The sequence below is a fragment of the Pseudovirgaria hyperparasitica genome (genome assembly GCF_010093815.1).
Source record: "Pseudovirgaria hyperparasitica strain CBS 121739 unplaced genomic scaffold EJ05scaffold_6, whole genome shotgun sequence".
In the NCBI taxonomy this organism is placed as follows: domain Eukaryota; kingdom Fungi; phylum Ascomycota; class Dothideomycetes; order Acrospermales; family Acrospermaceae; genus Pseudovirgaria; species Pseudovirgaria hyperparasitica.
The window spans coordinates 1,142,378-1,159,235 of NW_022985554.1; the positions used below are offsets into that span (position 1 = coordinate 1,142,378).

The following is a 16,858-nucleotide window of genomic DNA, read 5'->3' on the forward strand; positions in this document are numbered from 1 at the left end:
AGGCCGGCTCCTAGAATCCCGACCTCAGCTGCTATTGAAGTCTCAAGTACGTAGTGCCTCAAGACACCAATTTCCTGCTCATTTATAGCTTTGTAGCCCATCAGAATACCTTCGAATACGGCTCATACACGCGCAATGAAGATGGATACAAAGATAGTACCCGAAATAGAACAACTGGCATCCCAGACCCGCATATCGGGCCTACCCCCGAGCACGACATCATCGCACCACCCGACGATGGCGACATCACACAATCTCACTGCAACACCTGCAGGATCTCCACCCACACCTACGGCCACGTCCACGTCCAGCAGCAACAACAACAAAAACAACACCGTCCTCTACCTCGCCTACGGCTCCAACCTCGCATCCTCCACCTTCCGCGGCACACGCAACATCCACCCGCTCTCCAGCACAAACGTCCTCGTGCCCTCTCTCAAACTCACCTTCGACCTCCCCGGCTTGCCATACGCTGAGCCCTGCTTCGCAAACACGCACGCGCGCGATCCAGGGAATCCGACCACCGACGATCCCGCCTGGAAACACGGACTCGTCGGCGTGGTATACGAAGTCACGCGCGAGGACTATGCCATCATCATCAACACCGAGGGCGGCGGCGCGAGCTATGCCGATGTCAGCGTGCGCTGCTGGCCGCTTGCGCGCGGGCTGAGGGATGTGCCTGGCGAGGGGGAATTGGTTCCGGACGGGGGGTTTCTGGCTCATACGCTGCTTGCGCCGGCGGGGCGAGGGAGACGCGGGAAGGTGGTGCTGGATGCGCAGCCGAGTGTGCGGTACAAGGGGTTGTTGACGACCGGGGCGGACGAGCATGATTTGCCGGCGTCGTATCGGGTGTATCTAGACGGGCTTCCGGCGTATCGGATTACGCAGTGGAGGCAGGGCGTGGGGAAGGTGACGGTTATTGCGATGTTTGGGCCGTTGGTGCTGGGGCTTATTGGCTTGGGTAAGGTGTTGGGGGATAGGCATGGGAGGATTCCGAGGTGGTTGGGGGATGTCATGACGGTGGTGTTCAAGGTTATGTGGGCTATGTATGAGGTGGTGTTCAAGCCGGCGTTTGGTGATGGTGAGAAGACGGTCGGGAGCGAGCAGGATCGAGGTGAGCGGACGAGTCTGCTTTGTGAGAAGACGAGGCTGCGGGACTGAGAGCATGACGCGCTGAGCGAGCCGCGACAAGGACGAGCTGTGTCGTGATGGGTTGATAATCTAGATTTCTCGGGCCACTCATATCATGGAAAGTATTCAAGCCGTACACCAGACGCCAATGTGTGGACTGACCTCGCGCTGCTATGTAGATAGATATCTGGACCAGCCGACCGACATTTCGGTATCCATTGGCAAATCCAAAAAGACATACCAGCGATCCGAAGCTGTGTCGCAAAAATATTCAGAGTCAGAGATGCACGACTAACCTATCATATCGCTGGTATCATCTGCTTATTATTAAAAAAACCCTTAATACTGATTTCCATGGATTTTAAAGTGGGTCCATTCACCTCTATCAACAATGCGCCTCTGCTTGTGCGACCTCTGCCAGCGCGAGCATTTCCCCGTGGATCCAATGAATAGAGGGAGATTGACTTGAAAAGTTAGACTGGCGTCTGTCTGTCCTGCAAAGCCAATTGAAAATCTGAATTTTACGTGCTTTGGCCGTCAATAGCTGGGTCCTGACTGGATCGAGCCTGCACTGTCTATAGCGGGCGGGTCTTGGGCACGCAGCAAACAATCGTGGACCCCCAGGAATAAATAGTTGCGCTTAGCCTTCGACGTGAGAATCACTTGTTTCTTCTTCCTCGCACATACTTGCTTCTCCCTCACACATACTTGCTTCTCCTCATTCATACCCCTCTAACACCGACACGATGGACTCTTCAAGGACATCTTCCTACACACACACTTCTATCGGGGCATACTCGATGCAGAACAATCATAGGGGTGTCAAGCATCAGCGTGTTGTGACCGAACCTGCTGGTTCAGATCGGTCTCAAGCTTCGTTGCGTCAGAATTCTCAGCAAAAGCTGACAAGTCCTACCGCAATTCAAACTAACTGTCCCGAAACCGAGTTACTACAGCCTTCAGAAGTCAGCGTGCGTCAGGAGGCAGCTATCAACCCATTTACCACTGTTCAACACCAGGAATCACGCCATGCACACGCGCCGACGGTAGACGGGCGGAGGATGTATGACGGCAATTATTCAGTGCCACGGCGGAAGCGTCGAAAGCCAAGTCCACCGCAGCTCCTCACACCTTGGTTTTTCCCACCTTCGTCTGCAATGACCGAAGATCAAGCACCGAGTCAGCTGCTGCAGGGGCATACAGACTGTGATGAGAACGATATGGACGTAAGACTCCTGCACCAACACGAAGAGAGCTCTACCTATTGCTCAGTCCCTTCCAAGCATATTCTTCCGAGGATAAAGAAAAGGAGCCAGCCAGTCTGGCCCGAAGTCTCCTATCAAGACATCTCAAGACCGGGTGTGTCGGAGATCTCTAAAGCTCCTGATACCTGGTTTCAAGGACCCTTCTTTGACTCCACGCCGACTCGGTCGCGAAGCAGAAGTGGATCGCTACCGGAATACTCCCTCTTCCCGGACGAAGAGGTGGATGACGGTCCCGCTATAACTCTACAGCGCACGAGAACGTCACATATGTCGTTCGATTCTGGCATAGCAGGCTTCAGTGATGATTTGAGAGATGGGAATACCATTGATTCCAAGGCCAAGGGGCACCTTGAGCCGCAAGTTGAGTCACAATCTTCGATCGAGTCACATGTCTCCCCGAGAGACTATCAAGTTCTACAGGAGATGACACAAGCTTCACAGCTGAGAGGAGAGGAGGAGAAGAGGCAAGCGGAGGACAGGGAGGCAGCCGAGGACGAGAGTGAGACGGAAGAGGAGTCCGAGAAGATGACAAAGAAGGCAGACAAGGACGACATCACAGTCCCATCGCCTCAGATCATCCAGCTGTACGGGCTAGTTCAGGAACTTTTTGCCCACGATCCCTTCAAAATGATCATTGCCTGCATTTTCATGAGACAGGCAACACCGGAGAGACGCACCAAGAAGCCTACAAAGGCAGCTCTGGAGAAGACTGCGAAGAAAACCGCAGACGCCATCCGCGAGTTTTGGCGTTTCATTGCATTACATCCCACGCCAGCTGAGGTGGCAATTACGCCCTCTTACACTACCCTGGAACCCCCGAGACAGGGACGCGTTGTCTTACATGGCCTCTGCGAGATATTCAATCGTCTCGGCGACTGGCGTGGTGCCGAAACCATCATCGATATCAGCAAGATGTGGCTACACAAAATGCCAATCAAAGGCCAGCGCTTCCATATTTCCCACGAGGAACACGACATCATTCTCGGCGACGACAATGCCCCCAAGAATCGGAGTGATGCATTCGAAATCAGTCACCTCCCTGGCATCAGTGCGTATGAACTGGATTGCTTCCGCATATTCTCTCGCGACATATTGCGTGGCAAAGCAACCAACTTCAACGGCGGCGGCGCGACTGACCCATCATTCCAGCCTGAATGGACACGCGTTCTCCCTCGAGACGAGACACTCAAGGAGTTTGTAAAGTGGATGTGGCTGAAAAAGGGGATGTGCTGGAACAAGTCAACGGGGGTCAAGCGAGCACTCCGCGAGGATGAGATGGAGAAGACACGCGTTGCACTGGAGCAGCAAGAGAAGTCGATCGAGAGCAGGACGGCGGAACTAGGAGGTCTCATCAAGACCGTGGAAGTCGAGCTGTTGAACGAGTGGAAGAGCAGGGCAAACGCCGAGTGCGAAGAAGCACAATCACTGAGAGAGATGGAGTGTCCCGCCACTCTCGTCGTCGCCGCTTTCTGGCAAAACAACCCCGACGACGTGAGCGACGACTCGGATATCTCGGACATGGACGACTTGGACGATTGAAGAGACTTGGGCGATGATGGGAAGACCTGCCATCACAGAAACTACGTGATAGCCATTCAGAAGACGGAGGCGGCAAGGCCATACAATCGGCTACGCTACGATGCCGCAAGGAGCAGCTGCGAGGAGCCAGTGACGACACAGTCAAGAATCAGGGATGTACTTGATGGGACGCTCCGGTGGCTGGATATGAGGCATATCATGTGGGCATTTCAGGGAGTCTATACAGCTATTCCGGCCAGCGCCATCACGACTATTCGGGGATATCAAGAGGCGTTGTGATGGCCCCTGAACAGGGGTCTCGCATTCTCGGTGGTTCTGGGAACTGGGATGTCTCGTAATTAAGCATGGTCTGGAGTTATACGGCCTTGAATAGATACATGATAGAGGCCTGAATGGATTTTTGCAACACCATCTTTTACAGCTGTCACATGCCGAAGCACGGATGTGATATGATGAAACGGAGCGGTGTGCCTTGCAAAACAAACCCCACATGAACTCCTGAACGTGGACCCTGACTGCCCCTCGCCGCTAGAACTACTGGTTGCCCCTGCCCCACACCGCAGAGCTTCATCCATCGGATTCATTCATATAGAAGAGAAACCTCACACCTTCACACTTCACACCAAAGTACCGTAGCAATCCGACATCTCCAACTCCCACTCACCCTCCAATTGATCCTCCAAGATCCCCCAAGCCACTCCCACAATGGCTCAGACCCCGACAGCAGCATCTTCGTACCCACCCGAAGACGAGCGCGAGATCAAAAACACCATCGTGCTCTTCGACGTCGACCAAACCCTCACCATCCCGCGCGGCGTACGTCTCTCCTTCCTCTTCCTCTCCTCTACTCTCCCTGCTCCTTCCCAAACCCACCACCAACACAGCCACACCCATCTCTAAACACCGCGCTCACCATCCCGTCTTCCCCAAACAGAAAGCCACACCCCCAATCCTCGCCCTGCTCTCCGCCCTCCGCAAAAAAGTCCCAATCGGCTACATCGGCGGCTCCAACCTCCCCAAACAACAAGACCAACTCGGCGACGCCGCCGGCACAGACGTCCGCAACCTCTTCGACTACTGCTTTGCCGAAAACGGCCTCGTCGCCTTCCACGGGCCCACCTCCCTCGGCGACGCCTCCTTCATCCAGTCCATCGGCGACGCACAGTACAAGCTGCTAGTCAACTGGGTCCTGCGCTACATTGCCGACCTCGACATCCCGGTCAAGCGCGGCACCTTTGTCGAGTTCCGCCGCGGCATGATCAACGTATCGCCCATCGGGCGCAACGCAAGCCAGGAAGAGCGCGTCGCGTTTGAGCAGTACGACAAAGTGGCCCGGGTGCGCCAGACCATGGTCGACCGCATGCGCGCCGAGTTTGCGCATCTGGGGCTCACGTTTAGCATCGGCGGGCAGATTTCGTTTGACGTCTTCCCTGCCGGCTGGGATAAGACGTATGTGCTTAGGTATCTGCCGGAGGAGCGCTGGGCGACGGTGCATTTCTTTGGTGACAAGTATGTCGAGGGCGGGAATGATTATGAGATGATTGTGCATCCGCGGGTTACGCCGCATAGGGTGGATAGTCCGGAGCATACGATGCGGGATGTGATTGCGACGTTTTTCCCGGAGGGGTATGTTGAGGAGAAGGCGTGACTTGCTGGTGGTGGTGGTGGTGGTGGGTATGGATATGGATGCATGCATGGGGGAAATGATAAAGCGGGAGGATGAAAATCAGGTGTTTGTAGCCACCGATTGTCAATGGGCAGAGGAGGGTGACACGACTAGTCACGACACAGGCTGTTTGAGAGAATAGCCCTTTGAGGCTCTCCGACGGCCCGAACATCTCACTCAAGTTACTTGGAGGCAGAAAGTCGACGAAGCATAGAAGAATCCTTTTAGATGAAGCAAAAACACAGCCTAGAACACGGGTATTTACCACAAAGAGACATGCAAATTCACGTCTAGCAGCACACACACACACACACACACACACACACACACACACATACACATGAACGTCAGAGGCCTTGCGCCGCAACAAGTCAATTGCTCTATAAAGGTTGGGAAAGAGACGAGGGGCAAAAGAACAACAACAACAACAACGGAAAACAGGTATACCATGATGCTAAGCTAAGCTGAGATAAGCAGCAGACGACCATTCGTACAGATGAATATTTTTTGGTTTCCACCCATTATTAACGACCCTACAAGCCCCCCGGTGTCTCTCATTCTCTCCCACGTTCACATGATGATGTTGATGTTGATGATGATGATAGTGAGGGCCCAATCAATGCAAAGAAAAGAAAAGTAAAAAAAGTCGATACTAGTAAATCAAGCAAGCGAAAACTAAAGAGGAGAGGCGTTTGTGTCGTTGATGTGTGCAAGAGGCGCGCCCGTTGCTAGTCGTCGGTCGATTCCTGCACTGGAGCCTGGTATGGAGGGAGAGGTGGATGGACGTAGTGAGTAAAAGGAAATGGGGGAGAGGAAGGGGGAGAGAGAAAGAGAATATGCGCCCGTAGAAACATATAGAAACGCAAAATGTCAACTTTTGTTGCGGGGGGGGGGGGGGGGGGAATCATCACATAAAGTCGTCACTGGTCATTGTCAGCGATGCAGTTCCCTCAAGGTGTTTTTGCAAGATCATGTGCCAAAACTTACTCTCCAAAGTCGTCATCATAAGCTGCAGTGTCGGCCCTGCTGGAAACATCCCGTGTGGCGACTAGGCTGGCCTTTGTCTTTGCCGCCTTGGTCTTCTTGCCGCCCTTCTCGGCGGCCTTTTCTTCGCGCATCTTCTCGTTGCTCAGCGTCGTCAGTCCGGATGCAATCTTCTTGATCTGGTCGCTGGGCAGCTCCTTGGAAATGCCCTTGACAAACTCCTGCAAGAACAGGGCGTATTGTGCTTTCTTGTAGTTGTTGGACAGTAAAGGTGTCAGCGTCTCGCGCAGCTTCGTGAACTGGTCCTTGGATGTCGGGTTGAACAGTGGCAGCGACGACAGGTCAATCGCAGACGTAGGGTCCGCCTTGTCATTGTTGATGACAACGGGCTTCACGGCCGAGCGACCAGCCGGCACGCCAATATCGCCAAACAGATCCAGTGCGTTGCTCAGATCAGCCTCCTTCTCCTGCCGGCGCATACGGGCGCGGCGCTCGGCCTCGTCTTCCTCCTCGCTCGACTCGTCCTCCTCCTCCATCATCTTCCGGCGTTGCTTCTCCTTGATGCGTTCCTCGACGCGCTGCGCCTTGGACTTGTGGTTTGCCTTTGCTTCCGCACCGGCTTTTGCTTTTGCCTCGGCGGCCTTTTTTGCTTTTTCACGCTCTACTTCCGAGTCTTCGGCGGCGTCCCAGGAGTCGAGGACCTGACGTGTGGCGCATGGTTAGTGCATGTGTAAAAGGGGGGAGGGCACGCGCTTTGGCCCCGGCAAGGAGACTTACATCATCGTCTTCCTCCTCGTCGTCAAACTTGCCGCGACGAGTCACGGCGATAAGGGGAGGCGAGGATGGAGGTGTGGACTCAGACTCCTCGTCGTCTAGATGGGGCCTGTTAGTGACGTTGTGCGCGCGCGCGATGCGGCTTTTCAGGAGATGACGTACCCCAGTTCTTTGACGGCGCCATATTGGGTAGCGTGAGTGTTGTAGCAGGTGTGAGGGCCTGCTATTGGGGCGAGACGTAGAGTACGGTAGAGCGATGCAAAGACAAAAAACGGATTTTGGTATTGAGGCGTGCGGAAAGTGTGGGAGAGTGTGAGAGTGAGGTAAGTGTCGCGAAGTTGTTTCTAATTTAATGTTGGTGGGGAGTCAGGCATTCACCAGCCCAGCCCGACCAAAAGCCACCAGGACTCGCGCTAGAGCCCAGTCGACAGGCGTCGAATCGGCCGTCTCCGGAGTATATCGGCCTCCGCTGGCATGAAATTGATTAATTAATACATGCACCTCACGCAACAATAGTATTCCGCTCTTCACCTTTTGTTCATTGATGGTTCAAGGTATTGATGGTTCAAGGTATTGATGGTTCAAGGTATTGATGGTTCAAGGTATTGATGGTTCAAGCCATTGATGGTTCAAGCCATTGATAGTTCAAGCCATTGATAGTTCAAGCCATTGATAGTTCAAGCCATTGATGGGTCAAGCCATTCTGGTCTTTGGTCTATTGTCGTTCTTATTCGCTATATCAAGAGTACTCAGTCATAGCGCTGCTCTTTGCAGATACTGCAGTCAAACGACATGTACTCATCTACGTAAAATGACTCAACACTCATTATGCCCTCTATAATTTTCCGACTGTACGCCCAGCATTTCATGTGAAATGTACACTATTCTGCATCATCCATCTCCATGTCTCCATACTTCACTCATGTCCTGTCTCCATACCTCATGTCATGTCTCGTCTCATGTCATGTTCTGCTGTCCCATGCAATGGCAGACTTCAAGCCTTCTTTGACTTGGCTTGATGAGCGGCGAGAGCTCCAGACAGGTTGTACTGGCTCTCGATACCCTCGACACGGTGGGTGGAGTTGATGTTCTTGACTAGTGTGATCTGGTAGCAAGTCGCAGATCCCTGGCGGGAGATGATGGTGGAGTAGGCAAGGAAGTACTCCCAGATCTATTCGAAAGTAAGCAAAGTACTTAATCTCGCTGTGAAATAACTCACTCTGAACCAGCGCTTTCCATATTTGCCAATGACCTTGTCCTTGTTGCCCATCCAGTTCCTGTACCATCTCCATAGGGTGGCGGAGTAGTGCACACCAACAGTGTCAATGTGTTTGATCTCGAAACCAGCACCTTCGAGCTTGTCGACGAAGAAACCAAGAGGAGTAGAAGCGTCAGCACCAGGAAAGATGTACTTGTTCATGAAAAGACCCCAGATGAGATCCTCGTATTGCCATGGCTTGCGAAGACCAGCAATCTGAAGGAAGAAGACACCGTCATCGTCGAGCATGTCGTAGACTTGACGGAGGAAAGTACCAAAGTGGCGGACACCAACGTGCTCGGCCATCTCCAAGCAGGTAATCTTCTTGTATCCGCCCTCAGGCAGAGGAATGTCACGGTAGTCCATGCACAGGATGCGGCTCTGGTCCTCAGGGATACCAGCTCTGCGCAGACCATTGTTTCCCCAGGCGGTCTGGTTGCGCCCAAGCGTGACACCAGTAGCATGAGCACCATAGTTTACGCTGGCGAACTTTGCAAGAGTGCCCCAGCCGCAGCCAATATCGAGCAGCTTCTCACCAGGTTTCAATCCAATCTTCTCGCAGACGATCCCAAGCTTGTTGTCCTGGAGCTCCTCGAGAGACTCTTCTTTGTTGATGTCAGAGATTATGCCAGAGGTATAAATCATACGAGGGCCAAGGAACCAGCCGTAAAAGTCATCACCTCGATCGTAATGGTCACGGACCTGCTCCTCGTCTGCAGAATGTTAGTGCTGGCACGAGCACGACGGACAGGTAACAGCTTACCTTGAGAACGAGTGTGCATAATGACTTCTGGCATCATTCCAGTAAGGAAGAACCAAAACAGGCTCAGAGTGAACCTAAAGTTGGCCCAGTCGTGTCGGTACTCCATAGCCTCCAAGCAGTCACCCTTGAAATCGACCTTGCCGTCAAAGTACATTTCATGAAACGTTTCCATGGGAATGGTCTTGCGGCCAAAGTACTTTTCCCTGTCCTCTTGCTCATGAAACTGTAGGTAGTGTTCCACAGGCTTGCCTGGATAGCGAGCCTTCTCGTTGACTCTGGGAGAGAACGATGACAATAATGTCCAGAAGGCCATGAGGATTGGGATCGCGAAGAGGACTGCGAGGAAAATCCATGTCTTTAGTCCACCACCGAGCTTCCACGAACAGTAAAGAGGAATGCCTCCAAGCAAAGAGAAGAGGACGTAATTGTTGAAACTTTCGGCACCCGGCCCGTCGGCTGGAAGAGGTGCATTTTTGATCGCAGGATACTAGAAGAAATCATCAATGTCAGAAATGTTCAATTGGCCTCTCAATTGCAAGTGTGGCAGCTAGAGGGCTTCGCGCAGTGGGGAGCTCAAGTACTCACGGCTGTAGTGCGAACACCAAATTCCTTCGACTCAGGAGCTGGGGGTTCGGTAACAGGGGTTTCAATCCACTCAAAGGACTCCTCCGAGATGGCCTTACTTGGGTCCGACATTTTTGAAGTAAGGTGTTGAGGAGTTGAAGCAGACGGGAAATTTTAGGGGTTGAGAAAAAGTCGGTGGGGAGCTTCGTGGTCGCCAAGCAAGCGTCAGGCCGGGCACGACTGATTTCGACAACGTCCGCGTTCAACTTTATGCATGTGAAACAAAGCCGCTGTACGCCGTTGTCTATGTAGTATTATCTGGCCTGAGATTGTGAATGACAGCCTTTTGCATGTCATCTGTCACTCCGACGGACGTGAGATAGCTCTGTATACCACCATACCGATCTTGGATATGTTTGTCGACTTTCGAAACCATACCTGGCGCACAACGACCAAAATCATCACCGAGTCCGATGGACCGAATCTCTTTCAATCTTTCTTCACGTCCAGAGACGAGCTCGCCGTCGGTAAGCATGTAGTCATAATTGATGGCGTCGACAGGCACTCCGAGCAACAAAAGACACAACATAATAGTCAGACCTGTCCGATCTTTGCCTTGGGTACAGTGCAAGACTATTGGGTAATTTGCTGGCTCAGCCAGCACTGAGAATACCTGCTTCACTTCAAGACCGCACGCATCAATCGAGTCAATGGCAAGTCCTTCGATGCCCCGCTCTTGCATGACGTTCGTTGCGATGATGCTGATTGCGTCTTTGCGGTACCCCATGGCCATGAAGGCGATTAGCTTGCCGAAATTCCACCACGATAGCTTGCTCATTAGGGATTTGGAGAAAGCCCAACCATTAAAGTTAATCTCGTGATAAGTCACGGCTGGGATCTTTAGTGGGCTGGCGACATCGTCGTTTGTTTGCAGTGCCAATTCGGAGCTCTGTATTTTCGCATTGCGCTTCTGTGCCTGCTCGATATGCTCGGTCCTGCACAGTCATAAGAATGGGAGGCTATGAAGATGGTCGCCCATACTTTGTTCTCAGGTCGACGATAGTCTGGATACCAAAGTCCACCAAGAGTCTCTGTCTATCTCTGATGGTGCATTCATCTATGGAGGATTAGACTCAGATTTCGAACGATAGCATTGCTTCAAGGCACACCAGGGCTTGCACTTCTGTATAGCCTTTTTGATATCACATATCTGCAACGCATCAGTCTCGGGCACACGAGACGCGACACTCCCAACTCACTCCCGACCGGTGAAGTCGTTCACGGTCTGGCCAGCGTCCCGAAAGTTGAGGATAGATGGTAAAGGACTTGGCATCCTCAATGAATGGCCTTATTTTGAGGAGGGCACTGGATTGCTGACTCTGAATTGGCTGCAGCACTTGTTCGCCGCTCAAGCATACAGACAAGTGACGGTATATCGGAACAATTATGATGACATATGTCGAAGAAACCAGGCCAGGATTGCTTGTAGGCCTGAGGCATACATAGACTGCCAAATCTGGCAGAGTCCAAACGCTCCAGTCGCTCGTTTTGTACCCGCATTAAACGTCAGCTGTGCACGATAACTGTAGCCATTACATGGATGTATTTCCTATCCATCCCTAACCATCAACACGCAATGTCACGAGCAACAGGTATACACGCTGTCGGCCTCACCATTATTCAAAATTGGTAATGGTCAAAAACAACCCCTGTATTCGTCATTTCTCCAGAACGCTGTCCATTTCAAAGCCATATTGAAGCAGTATCAAAGCAGTCAGGATCGACCGCTTGCAGTTGTTTGAGGAGGAGCGACTTCCCTGGTATCGCGCGGACCAATTCTATCCCGTGCATACAGGAGAGACATTCTTCTCCAAGTACAAGGTTGTGGGCAAGCTTGGATACGGTCCTACTGTTTGGCTCTGCCGAGATATGAGGTCAAGAGATGTGTCTAGGGGCATTCCATTCAGTTTAGACCTAGATAGCTGACTAATACAGCAGAGATTCTGGCTTTGTAGCTCTTAAAGTCTGTACCCGGGATAATATTGGGTCTTTGCGAAATGATCGAGACCTGAAAATTTACGAGCATGTCAGTTCACTCAACTCACCATATGGTGGCCAAGCATATATTCGCGGTCTTTTAGAGACATTCGAAATCGACGGTCCAGCTGGAAAAGCACTCATGTCTCATTCAGCCTCCAATGCATATGACTATCCGGGAGCTTCAGTGCTGCAATCCATCGAAGCGGCTTAACGAGCAGATTTTAAACTGGACTCTTTTCAACCTGCTTAGGGGGCTCACTTTCCTTCACGATGAAGTGAGAGTGGTTCACACCGGCGGATTTGTATACACTACATGCCTTGAGCATTGCATTGACTTCCTCGTAACAGACAATAATCCCTCGAACATCATACTAAGCATTGAGGATGAATCTCTACTCCCAGAATTCGAACGAGCGGAAGCCGAAGAACCATCACCAATGAAAGTGATCGATGAATTTCGGACGATCTATGGTTCTCGAAGATTTAGTCTTCCGAAAGACTCACGTTGGGGCCAGCCGGTCCTGTGTGACTTTGAAGAAGCGCGGATTGGCCAGACCCATAAGGGTCTGATTTAGCCTGAGCTGTACCAGGCCCCGGAAGTTTTGTTCAATATGGAATGGAGTTGTAGTGTTGACATCTGGAATCTAGCTGTTTTGGTAGGTCTTCAAACCCTATTAATAATCGCTCAATATAGATTCTACTAACTCGTCCCTCCCAGATATGGGATCTATTTGAGGTCCAACACCTGTTACATACTCTTGATGAAGCTCAAAGACGTGTCGGCAACACACCATGTTGCTGCGATGCTGGGGTACCTTGGAAGCCCCCCTTTCCAGTATCTCGGTCGGAGCGAAGTCACAAATAATGTCTTTGATGAGAAAGGTCAGTGCGTTCCCAAATGAACTCTGTCCAGCTTGCTCATGATCATGATCCAGGTCACTGGAAAGGTGCGGGAGATGTCACAGTGCCAGAAATGTCTCTTGAGCGAGCTGAGATTATCTTGGAAGTGAATAGAAAAGGCAGTAATGCACATGCAACGCAGACGCGTATCTGCATGCACGTCATCCTACACACATGATACAGTACACATATACACATCCCACACAAACTCACTCATATCCATGTGAGGTCGATGTTCAAATGAGTACCAGAAGAGAGACGGCGGGCTGCCGAACTTCTCACCGACCCCTGGTTGGAAGGGGCTATTCCTTGAATGTAGACCCGACAGCGGTCAACTCAATCTCATCCTGTTTCTCGGATTTAACTACGCTGTTATTGGTGTTCTCTTCTAGAAGCCGACGAAGATGGAGGTCCCATTTTAACAACCCGGAAAAGTCACAATGGCTCCGCAATATCATATAAGATGCTGTCGCCGCAGCACAACGGCTTCTACCTTATACAGCTCCACAGCAAACATGTAGCAGACCAATGCGATGTGTTGGGAAACGAGATCTATTGCTTGCCTCGCCGATCATGGTAATATCGATTGCCTTCATTTATGGCTAGTAACAGTCCACGCTAAAGCCTAAATCAAGCAAGAAGTGTTCCAGCTTCAGCAAGGCCACGAAAATAGCGATCTCAAAGGACCGACATCGTGTGTATCAGCTGTGGAGGCTCGGAATTTGGGAAGCCACAGGAGTGACAGGACTGAGGAAGAGTTGTAAACAGTTTAGTATATAACAATGCAGACCTATTGAGTAGCTCCAGTCTATCTGCCAGATTGCAAGCTACGGACGTCGACGAAGTATGGACCGACTGGGATGGCTGTTATTATACAGACGCTCATGAGCGCCAACTGCGAGAAAAGGTGACTCAGCATCTGATGGGTTCGCCTATGTTGTTGGTACGACGAGATGTTGTGTCCGATCACCTAAGTACGTTATAGGTGTAGCCCCAGAAGTCCAGACTTGGCGGCCACTAAGGCTACGTCATACGTCATCGCCCATCAGAATAGCCGCTACCTAAGGTTCTACCTAATACCTCTGCTGCGTCTGCTGCATCTGCTGAAACCCTCTTCTCCCTTCCCGTCTACATCTTCTGGCTGCATCGTTCGCATCAATCCCTGCTTTTTTTGTCGCCGGCTTTGCGCTATAGCTATCAGTATTCTACTGCAGAGTTGCTTCAATAGCCGTGCTACCTTTACAAGGATCCCCAATCCAGGTACCTGGCTTAGCTCCACACCATGACGAGTGACGGGGCACTTCCAGTTGCTCGACCACTGAGCCATGCTTCACTTCAAAGCAATACCACTACCTCTCACTCTATAACATGTCCTGATCCTAGTGCTCATGCCGCCCTTGAGAGGCAAGCCAGGCTTCAAGAGACTGCTTCTGTTGCTGCGCTACTCGTTACAAGGGACCGGAAAGAATCCAACCCAAACCCGGACGTCAAGCTGTCATCAGCCAGTATGTTATCACTACGTTCTCTCGTACTGCGCATCGGAGCTGACTCTTGATTCTAGGCGCTGCAGCCAGCTTAAAGTACGCAAAGCCTCAAGATCTGCCAGCTTTTCCAGTTGTTGGTGTTGTAGACGCCTCAGCTTCCGCTAGTAAGGCGGCCTTGCTTGCAAACGCAAACCCAACTGAAGTAAACTGGTGGAAACCTGAACAGTCAGAAGCCGCCAGTAAGGCTGCATTGCTTGCGCACGATCACAAGATGGCGCCGATGTGGCAGCCAGAAGCTAGTGCTGCTGGCTCCAAAGCTGCTCTTCTCGCTCACCGCGATGGCCCAAAATTGGATTTATGGCAACCATATGCGAGTCCCGCGGGGAATTCTGCGGCCGGCGCAGCGTTGAGAAAATGCACCAGCAGTCCCGCACCACCTCCAGCAGACTCTGTTGCTGACGACCGACGGCGAAAGGCTCTGATGGCTGCAAGGGGCGCATACTCCGGCAGCCAGCGACGGCGATCGGGTTCTACGCCAACACTGCCTACGTATCCTGACTCCGCAAACTCGGCACACAATGCGCTGAGTGCCGCTACCATTGTTCACCGTAATTCAACAAGGCTTGCCAATTCACCGCTTGCCACCACGCAAGGGCCCTCTAAAGGAGCACTGAACGCCGCTCGTGTACAAAACATTGGTAAAAACGTAGATAGAGAGATGTTTGGTTCAGCTCCACCGTTCGTTCTTGAGGCCGAAGAAAAGAAGCGCACCGACGCTCTCCGCGCCTCCGCTATTTCCATGGCACAAGGAATGTATACATTGGCCGAAGACCGTAGACACAAACAGGAAGCCTTGGACTCTCAACGAAGCACAGGGTTAGCCGCAGCCACCAGCGTGCATGGACGTAGCCAGTCGACATCTTCGCAAGATATTAGACAGCAAGCGCTTCAGTATATTCACATTCAAGACGCTGCACAAAAGCTAGCCGCGGAACGGCTATCAAAAATAAAGGTGGATGATAGTGCTGCCTATCGAGACTACTATGGATATGGAAAACCAGCGCCCCGCTCGCGTCTCTCCGTCCGCAGGCCCAACCGGCGACGTGCCTCCAGCGAGGGCGCTGCCAATGATGATTCTTCCGATGAAGAGCAATCTCGTAGAATACGCAACCAGATGTCCATATTCAACAACCAGGTCCAACAAGTCGACTCCCGAAAACGCCAAAAAGACAGGGAAGCAGTGTTGGCCGCTGCTGAAAAGAAGGTTCACGCGCAGATGCATTCTATGGATGAGAGGGTTTTCAATGCTACTGGAAAGATGTCCCAATCAATGATCGACGAATGGGATGCAAAGGCGCGTGCCAAGGCAACAGCGGAGAGCCAGTCTCGGATGGAGAACCATGGCAAAGTTGACATTGGAGGTGGACGATTCATGGACCAATCTGAGATCGATGCCATTGCGTCAAGTAGGATGCAACCTACGCTTGATGACATCAATGATCAAGCCGAGAGGCGCAGGGCTCGTGACGAGGAGATTCGATTGGACATTGAACAGAAAAGACGCGAGTTGAATAGAGAGAAAGAACGTGAGGCCGAGCTCAAGGCCGAAGAAAAGCGTCTCAAAGGTATGTAACTCCAATTCACAGTTAGTGCATTGACCTAAGTCCCCTATAGACGAGGACAAACGTCGTTCCAAGCTTCAGAAGCAAGAAGAGAAAGAATTCGCGAAAGCCGAAAAGGAAGCCGAAAAGGCCCGCAAAGCAGAAGAGAAACGTCTCTCAAAGCACGAAAAGCAACAGTCTAAAGAAGCTTCTAAACCCACCATCGCGACTACTACCACGCCCGAGCCCACCGAAGCCCGCGCAAGCAGCATTTCCACTGCAGATCCCCCTTTCGTCGACGCCTCGTCTACTGCAGCCCGCGACTCCATTGCCACCGACCCTACAACGCTCGCCAGCGTCGAGCCTCGTCCAGAAGATCCAACAAGCCCCACCAGTCCGACCAAGTCCGATGGCGGCCTTCGCAGATTGATCACGAAGCTAAAGCGTCGCTCGAAACACACGCCTTCAGCTTCCAACGATGCTGTCCCCACTTCGCCCGCAAAGGCATCCTCGTTCGTGGGCGGCGCTGCTCTCACTGGCGCTAAATCACCCGACGATACTGCCACCGCAGATAAGGACAAAAATAGAGCCATCGACGAACCTGCACGCGGTCGCTCGCCATCAATCTCCAGCCTCAGTTCCTCGGATCAAGGCGAGTCATCAGTATCTGTAAAGAAGCCCGTGCGCGAACTTTCTGATGACGAGAGCGACGAGGACAGGGACAAAGTAGACTCGAGCCTTGTTCCGCCGCCGAAGTTCAAAGAGGATAATATTGGCACAGGGGCGATCCGGAAAAGTGGCAGTCCCGTCCGGGGGACTATCTTCAAGGAGGAGTTTTGAGATGTTAATAATGATTCGTGCACACTTGCAGAAAAGAGGATGATATATC

At 52.0% G+C, this 16,858-nt stretch overlaps 8 protein-coding genes across 8 annotated transcripts; 5 read left to right on the forward strand and 3 right to left on the reverse strand.

Annotated features, from left to right (window-relative positions):
* Positions 1 to 237: 237 nt before the first annotated feature.
* Positions 238 to 1,161, forward strand: EJ05DRAFT_499627 (uncharacterized protein; the record flags this gene model as incomplete). Its single annotated transcript, XM_033746874.1, has 1 exon — positions 238 to 1,161. One exon carries the CDS (start codon positions 238 to 240, stop codon positions 1,159 to 1,161), a length of 924 nt encoding a protein of 307 aa, XP_033601659.1.
* A 716-nt stretch (positions 1,162 to 1,877) lies between these two features.
* EJ05DRAFT_527365 (uncharacterized protein) lies at positions 1,878 to 4,326 on the forward strand (the record flags this gene model as incomplete). The annotated part of the gene is made up of 1 exon (XM_033748889.1): positions 1,878 to 4,326. One exon carries the CDS (start codon positions 1,878 to 1,880, stop codon positions 3,933 to 3,935), a length of 2,058 nt encoding a protein of 685 aa, XP_033601660.1. The 3' UTR covers positions 3,936 to 4,326.
* A 288-nt stretch (positions 4,327 to 4,614) lies between these two features.
* Positions 4,615 to 5,899, forward strand: EJ05DRAFT_463832 (eukaryotic phosphomannomutase). Its single transcript, XM_033742730.1, has 2 exons — positions 4,615 to 4,751; positions 4,870 to 5,899. Exons 1-2 carry the CDS (start codon positions 4,641 to 4,643, stop codon positions 5,581 to 5,583), a joined length of 825 nt encoding a protein of 274 aa, XP_033601661.1. The 5' UTR covers positions 4,615 to 4,640; the 3' UTR covers positions 5,584 to 5,899.
* A 586-nt stretch (positions 5,900 to 6,485) lies between these two features.
* EJ05DRAFT_537531 (translation initiation factor eIF3 subunit) lies at positions 6,486 to 7,543 on the reverse strand (the record flags this gene model as incomplete). Its single annotated transcript, XM_033749391.1, has 4 exons — positions 6,486 to 6,524; positions 6,589 to 7,286; positions 7,363 to 7,457; positions 7,522 to 7,543. 4 exons carry the CDS (start codon positions 7,541 to 7,543, stop codon positions 6,509 to 6,511), a joined length of 831 nt encoding a protein of 276 aa, XP_033601662.1. The 3' UTR covers positions 6,486 to 6,508.
* Positions 7,544 to 8,353: 810 nt separating this feature from the next.
* Positions 8,354 to 10,076, reverse strand: EJ05DRAFT_437665 (S-adenosyl-L-methionine-dependent methyltransferase; the record flags this gene model as incomplete). The annotated part of the gene is made up of 4 exons (XM_033741798.1): positions 8,354 to 8,530; positions 8,579 to 9,330; positions 9,381 to 9,867; positions 9,966 to 10,076. The coding sequence occupies 4 exons, from the start codon at positions 10,074 to 10,076 to the stop codon at positions 8,354 to 8,356; spliced, it is 1,527 nt and encodes a 508-aa protein (XP_033601663.1).
* A 124-nt stretch (positions 10,077 to 10,200) lies between these two features.
* On the reverse strand, positions 10,201 to 11,398 carry EJ05DRAFT_475436 (uncharacterized protein). The gene is made up of 4 exons (XM_033743796.1): positions 11,204 to 11,398; positions 11,114 to 11,154; positions 10,986 to 11,061; positions 10,201 to 10,939 (listed from the first exon to the last, which is right to left on the reverse strand). Exons 1-4 carry the CDS (start codon positions 11,275 to 11,277, stop codon positions 10,249 to 10,251), a joined length of 882 nt encoding a protein of 293 aa, XP_033601664.1. The 5' UTR covers positions 11,278 to 11,398; the 3' UTR covers positions 10,201 to 10,248.
* A 238-nt stretch (positions 11,399 to 11,636) lies between these two features.
* EJ05DRAFT_492609 (kinase-like protein) lies at positions 11,637 to 13,062 on the forward strand (the record flags this gene model as incomplete). The annotated part of the gene is made up of 8 exons (XM_033746044.1): positions 11,637 to 11,680; positions 11,723 to 11,878; positions 11,940 to 12,030; positions 12,110 to 12,278; positions 12,333 to 12,548; positions 12,585 to 12,640; positions 12,752 to 12,866; positions 12,920 to 13,062. The coding sequence occupies 8 exons, from the start codon at positions 11,637 to 11,639 to the stop codon at positions 13,060 to 13,062; spliced, it is 990 nt and encodes a 329-aa protein (XP_033601665.1).
* Positions 13,063 to 14,166: 1,104 nt separating this feature from the next.
* EJ05DRAFT_499635 (uncharacterized protein) lies at positions 14,167 to 16,809 on the forward strand (the record flags this gene model as incomplete). The annotated part of the gene is made up of 3 exons (XM_033746875.1): positions 14,167 to 14,389; positions 14,446 to 15,993; positions 16,043 to 16,809. The coding sequence occupies 3 exons, from the start codon at positions 14,167 to 14,169 to the stop codon at positions 16,807 to 16,809; spliced, it is 2,538 nt and encodes an 845-aa protein (XP_033601666.1).
* Positions 16,810 to 16,858: the final 49 nt, after the last annotated feature.

Excerpts from the sequence above, each read along its gene's own strand:
- EJ05DRAFT_475436 (XM_033743796.1), bottom strand. The coding sequence starts at position 11,277 with ATGCCAAGTCCTTTACCATCTATCCTCAACTTTCGGGACGCTGGCCAG. Across the intron at positions 11,155-11,203 it reads AACGACTTCACCGGTCGGGA|ATATGTGATATCAAAAAGGC; the intron begins GTGAGTTGGGAG and ends GATGCGTTGCAG. Across the intron at positions 10,940-10,985 it reads ATCGTCGACCTGAGAACAAA|GACCGAGCATATCGAGCAGG; the intron begins GTATGGGCGACC and ends ATGACTGTGCAG.
- EJ05DRAFT_463832 (XM_033742730.1), top strand. The coding sequence starts at position 4,641 with ATGGCTCAGACCCCGACAGCAGCATCTTCGTACCCACCCGAAGACGAG. Across the intron at positions 4,752-4,869 it reads CCCTCACCATCCCGCGCGGC|AAAGCCACACCCCCAATCCT; the intron begins GTACGTCTCTCC and ends TTCCCCAAACAG.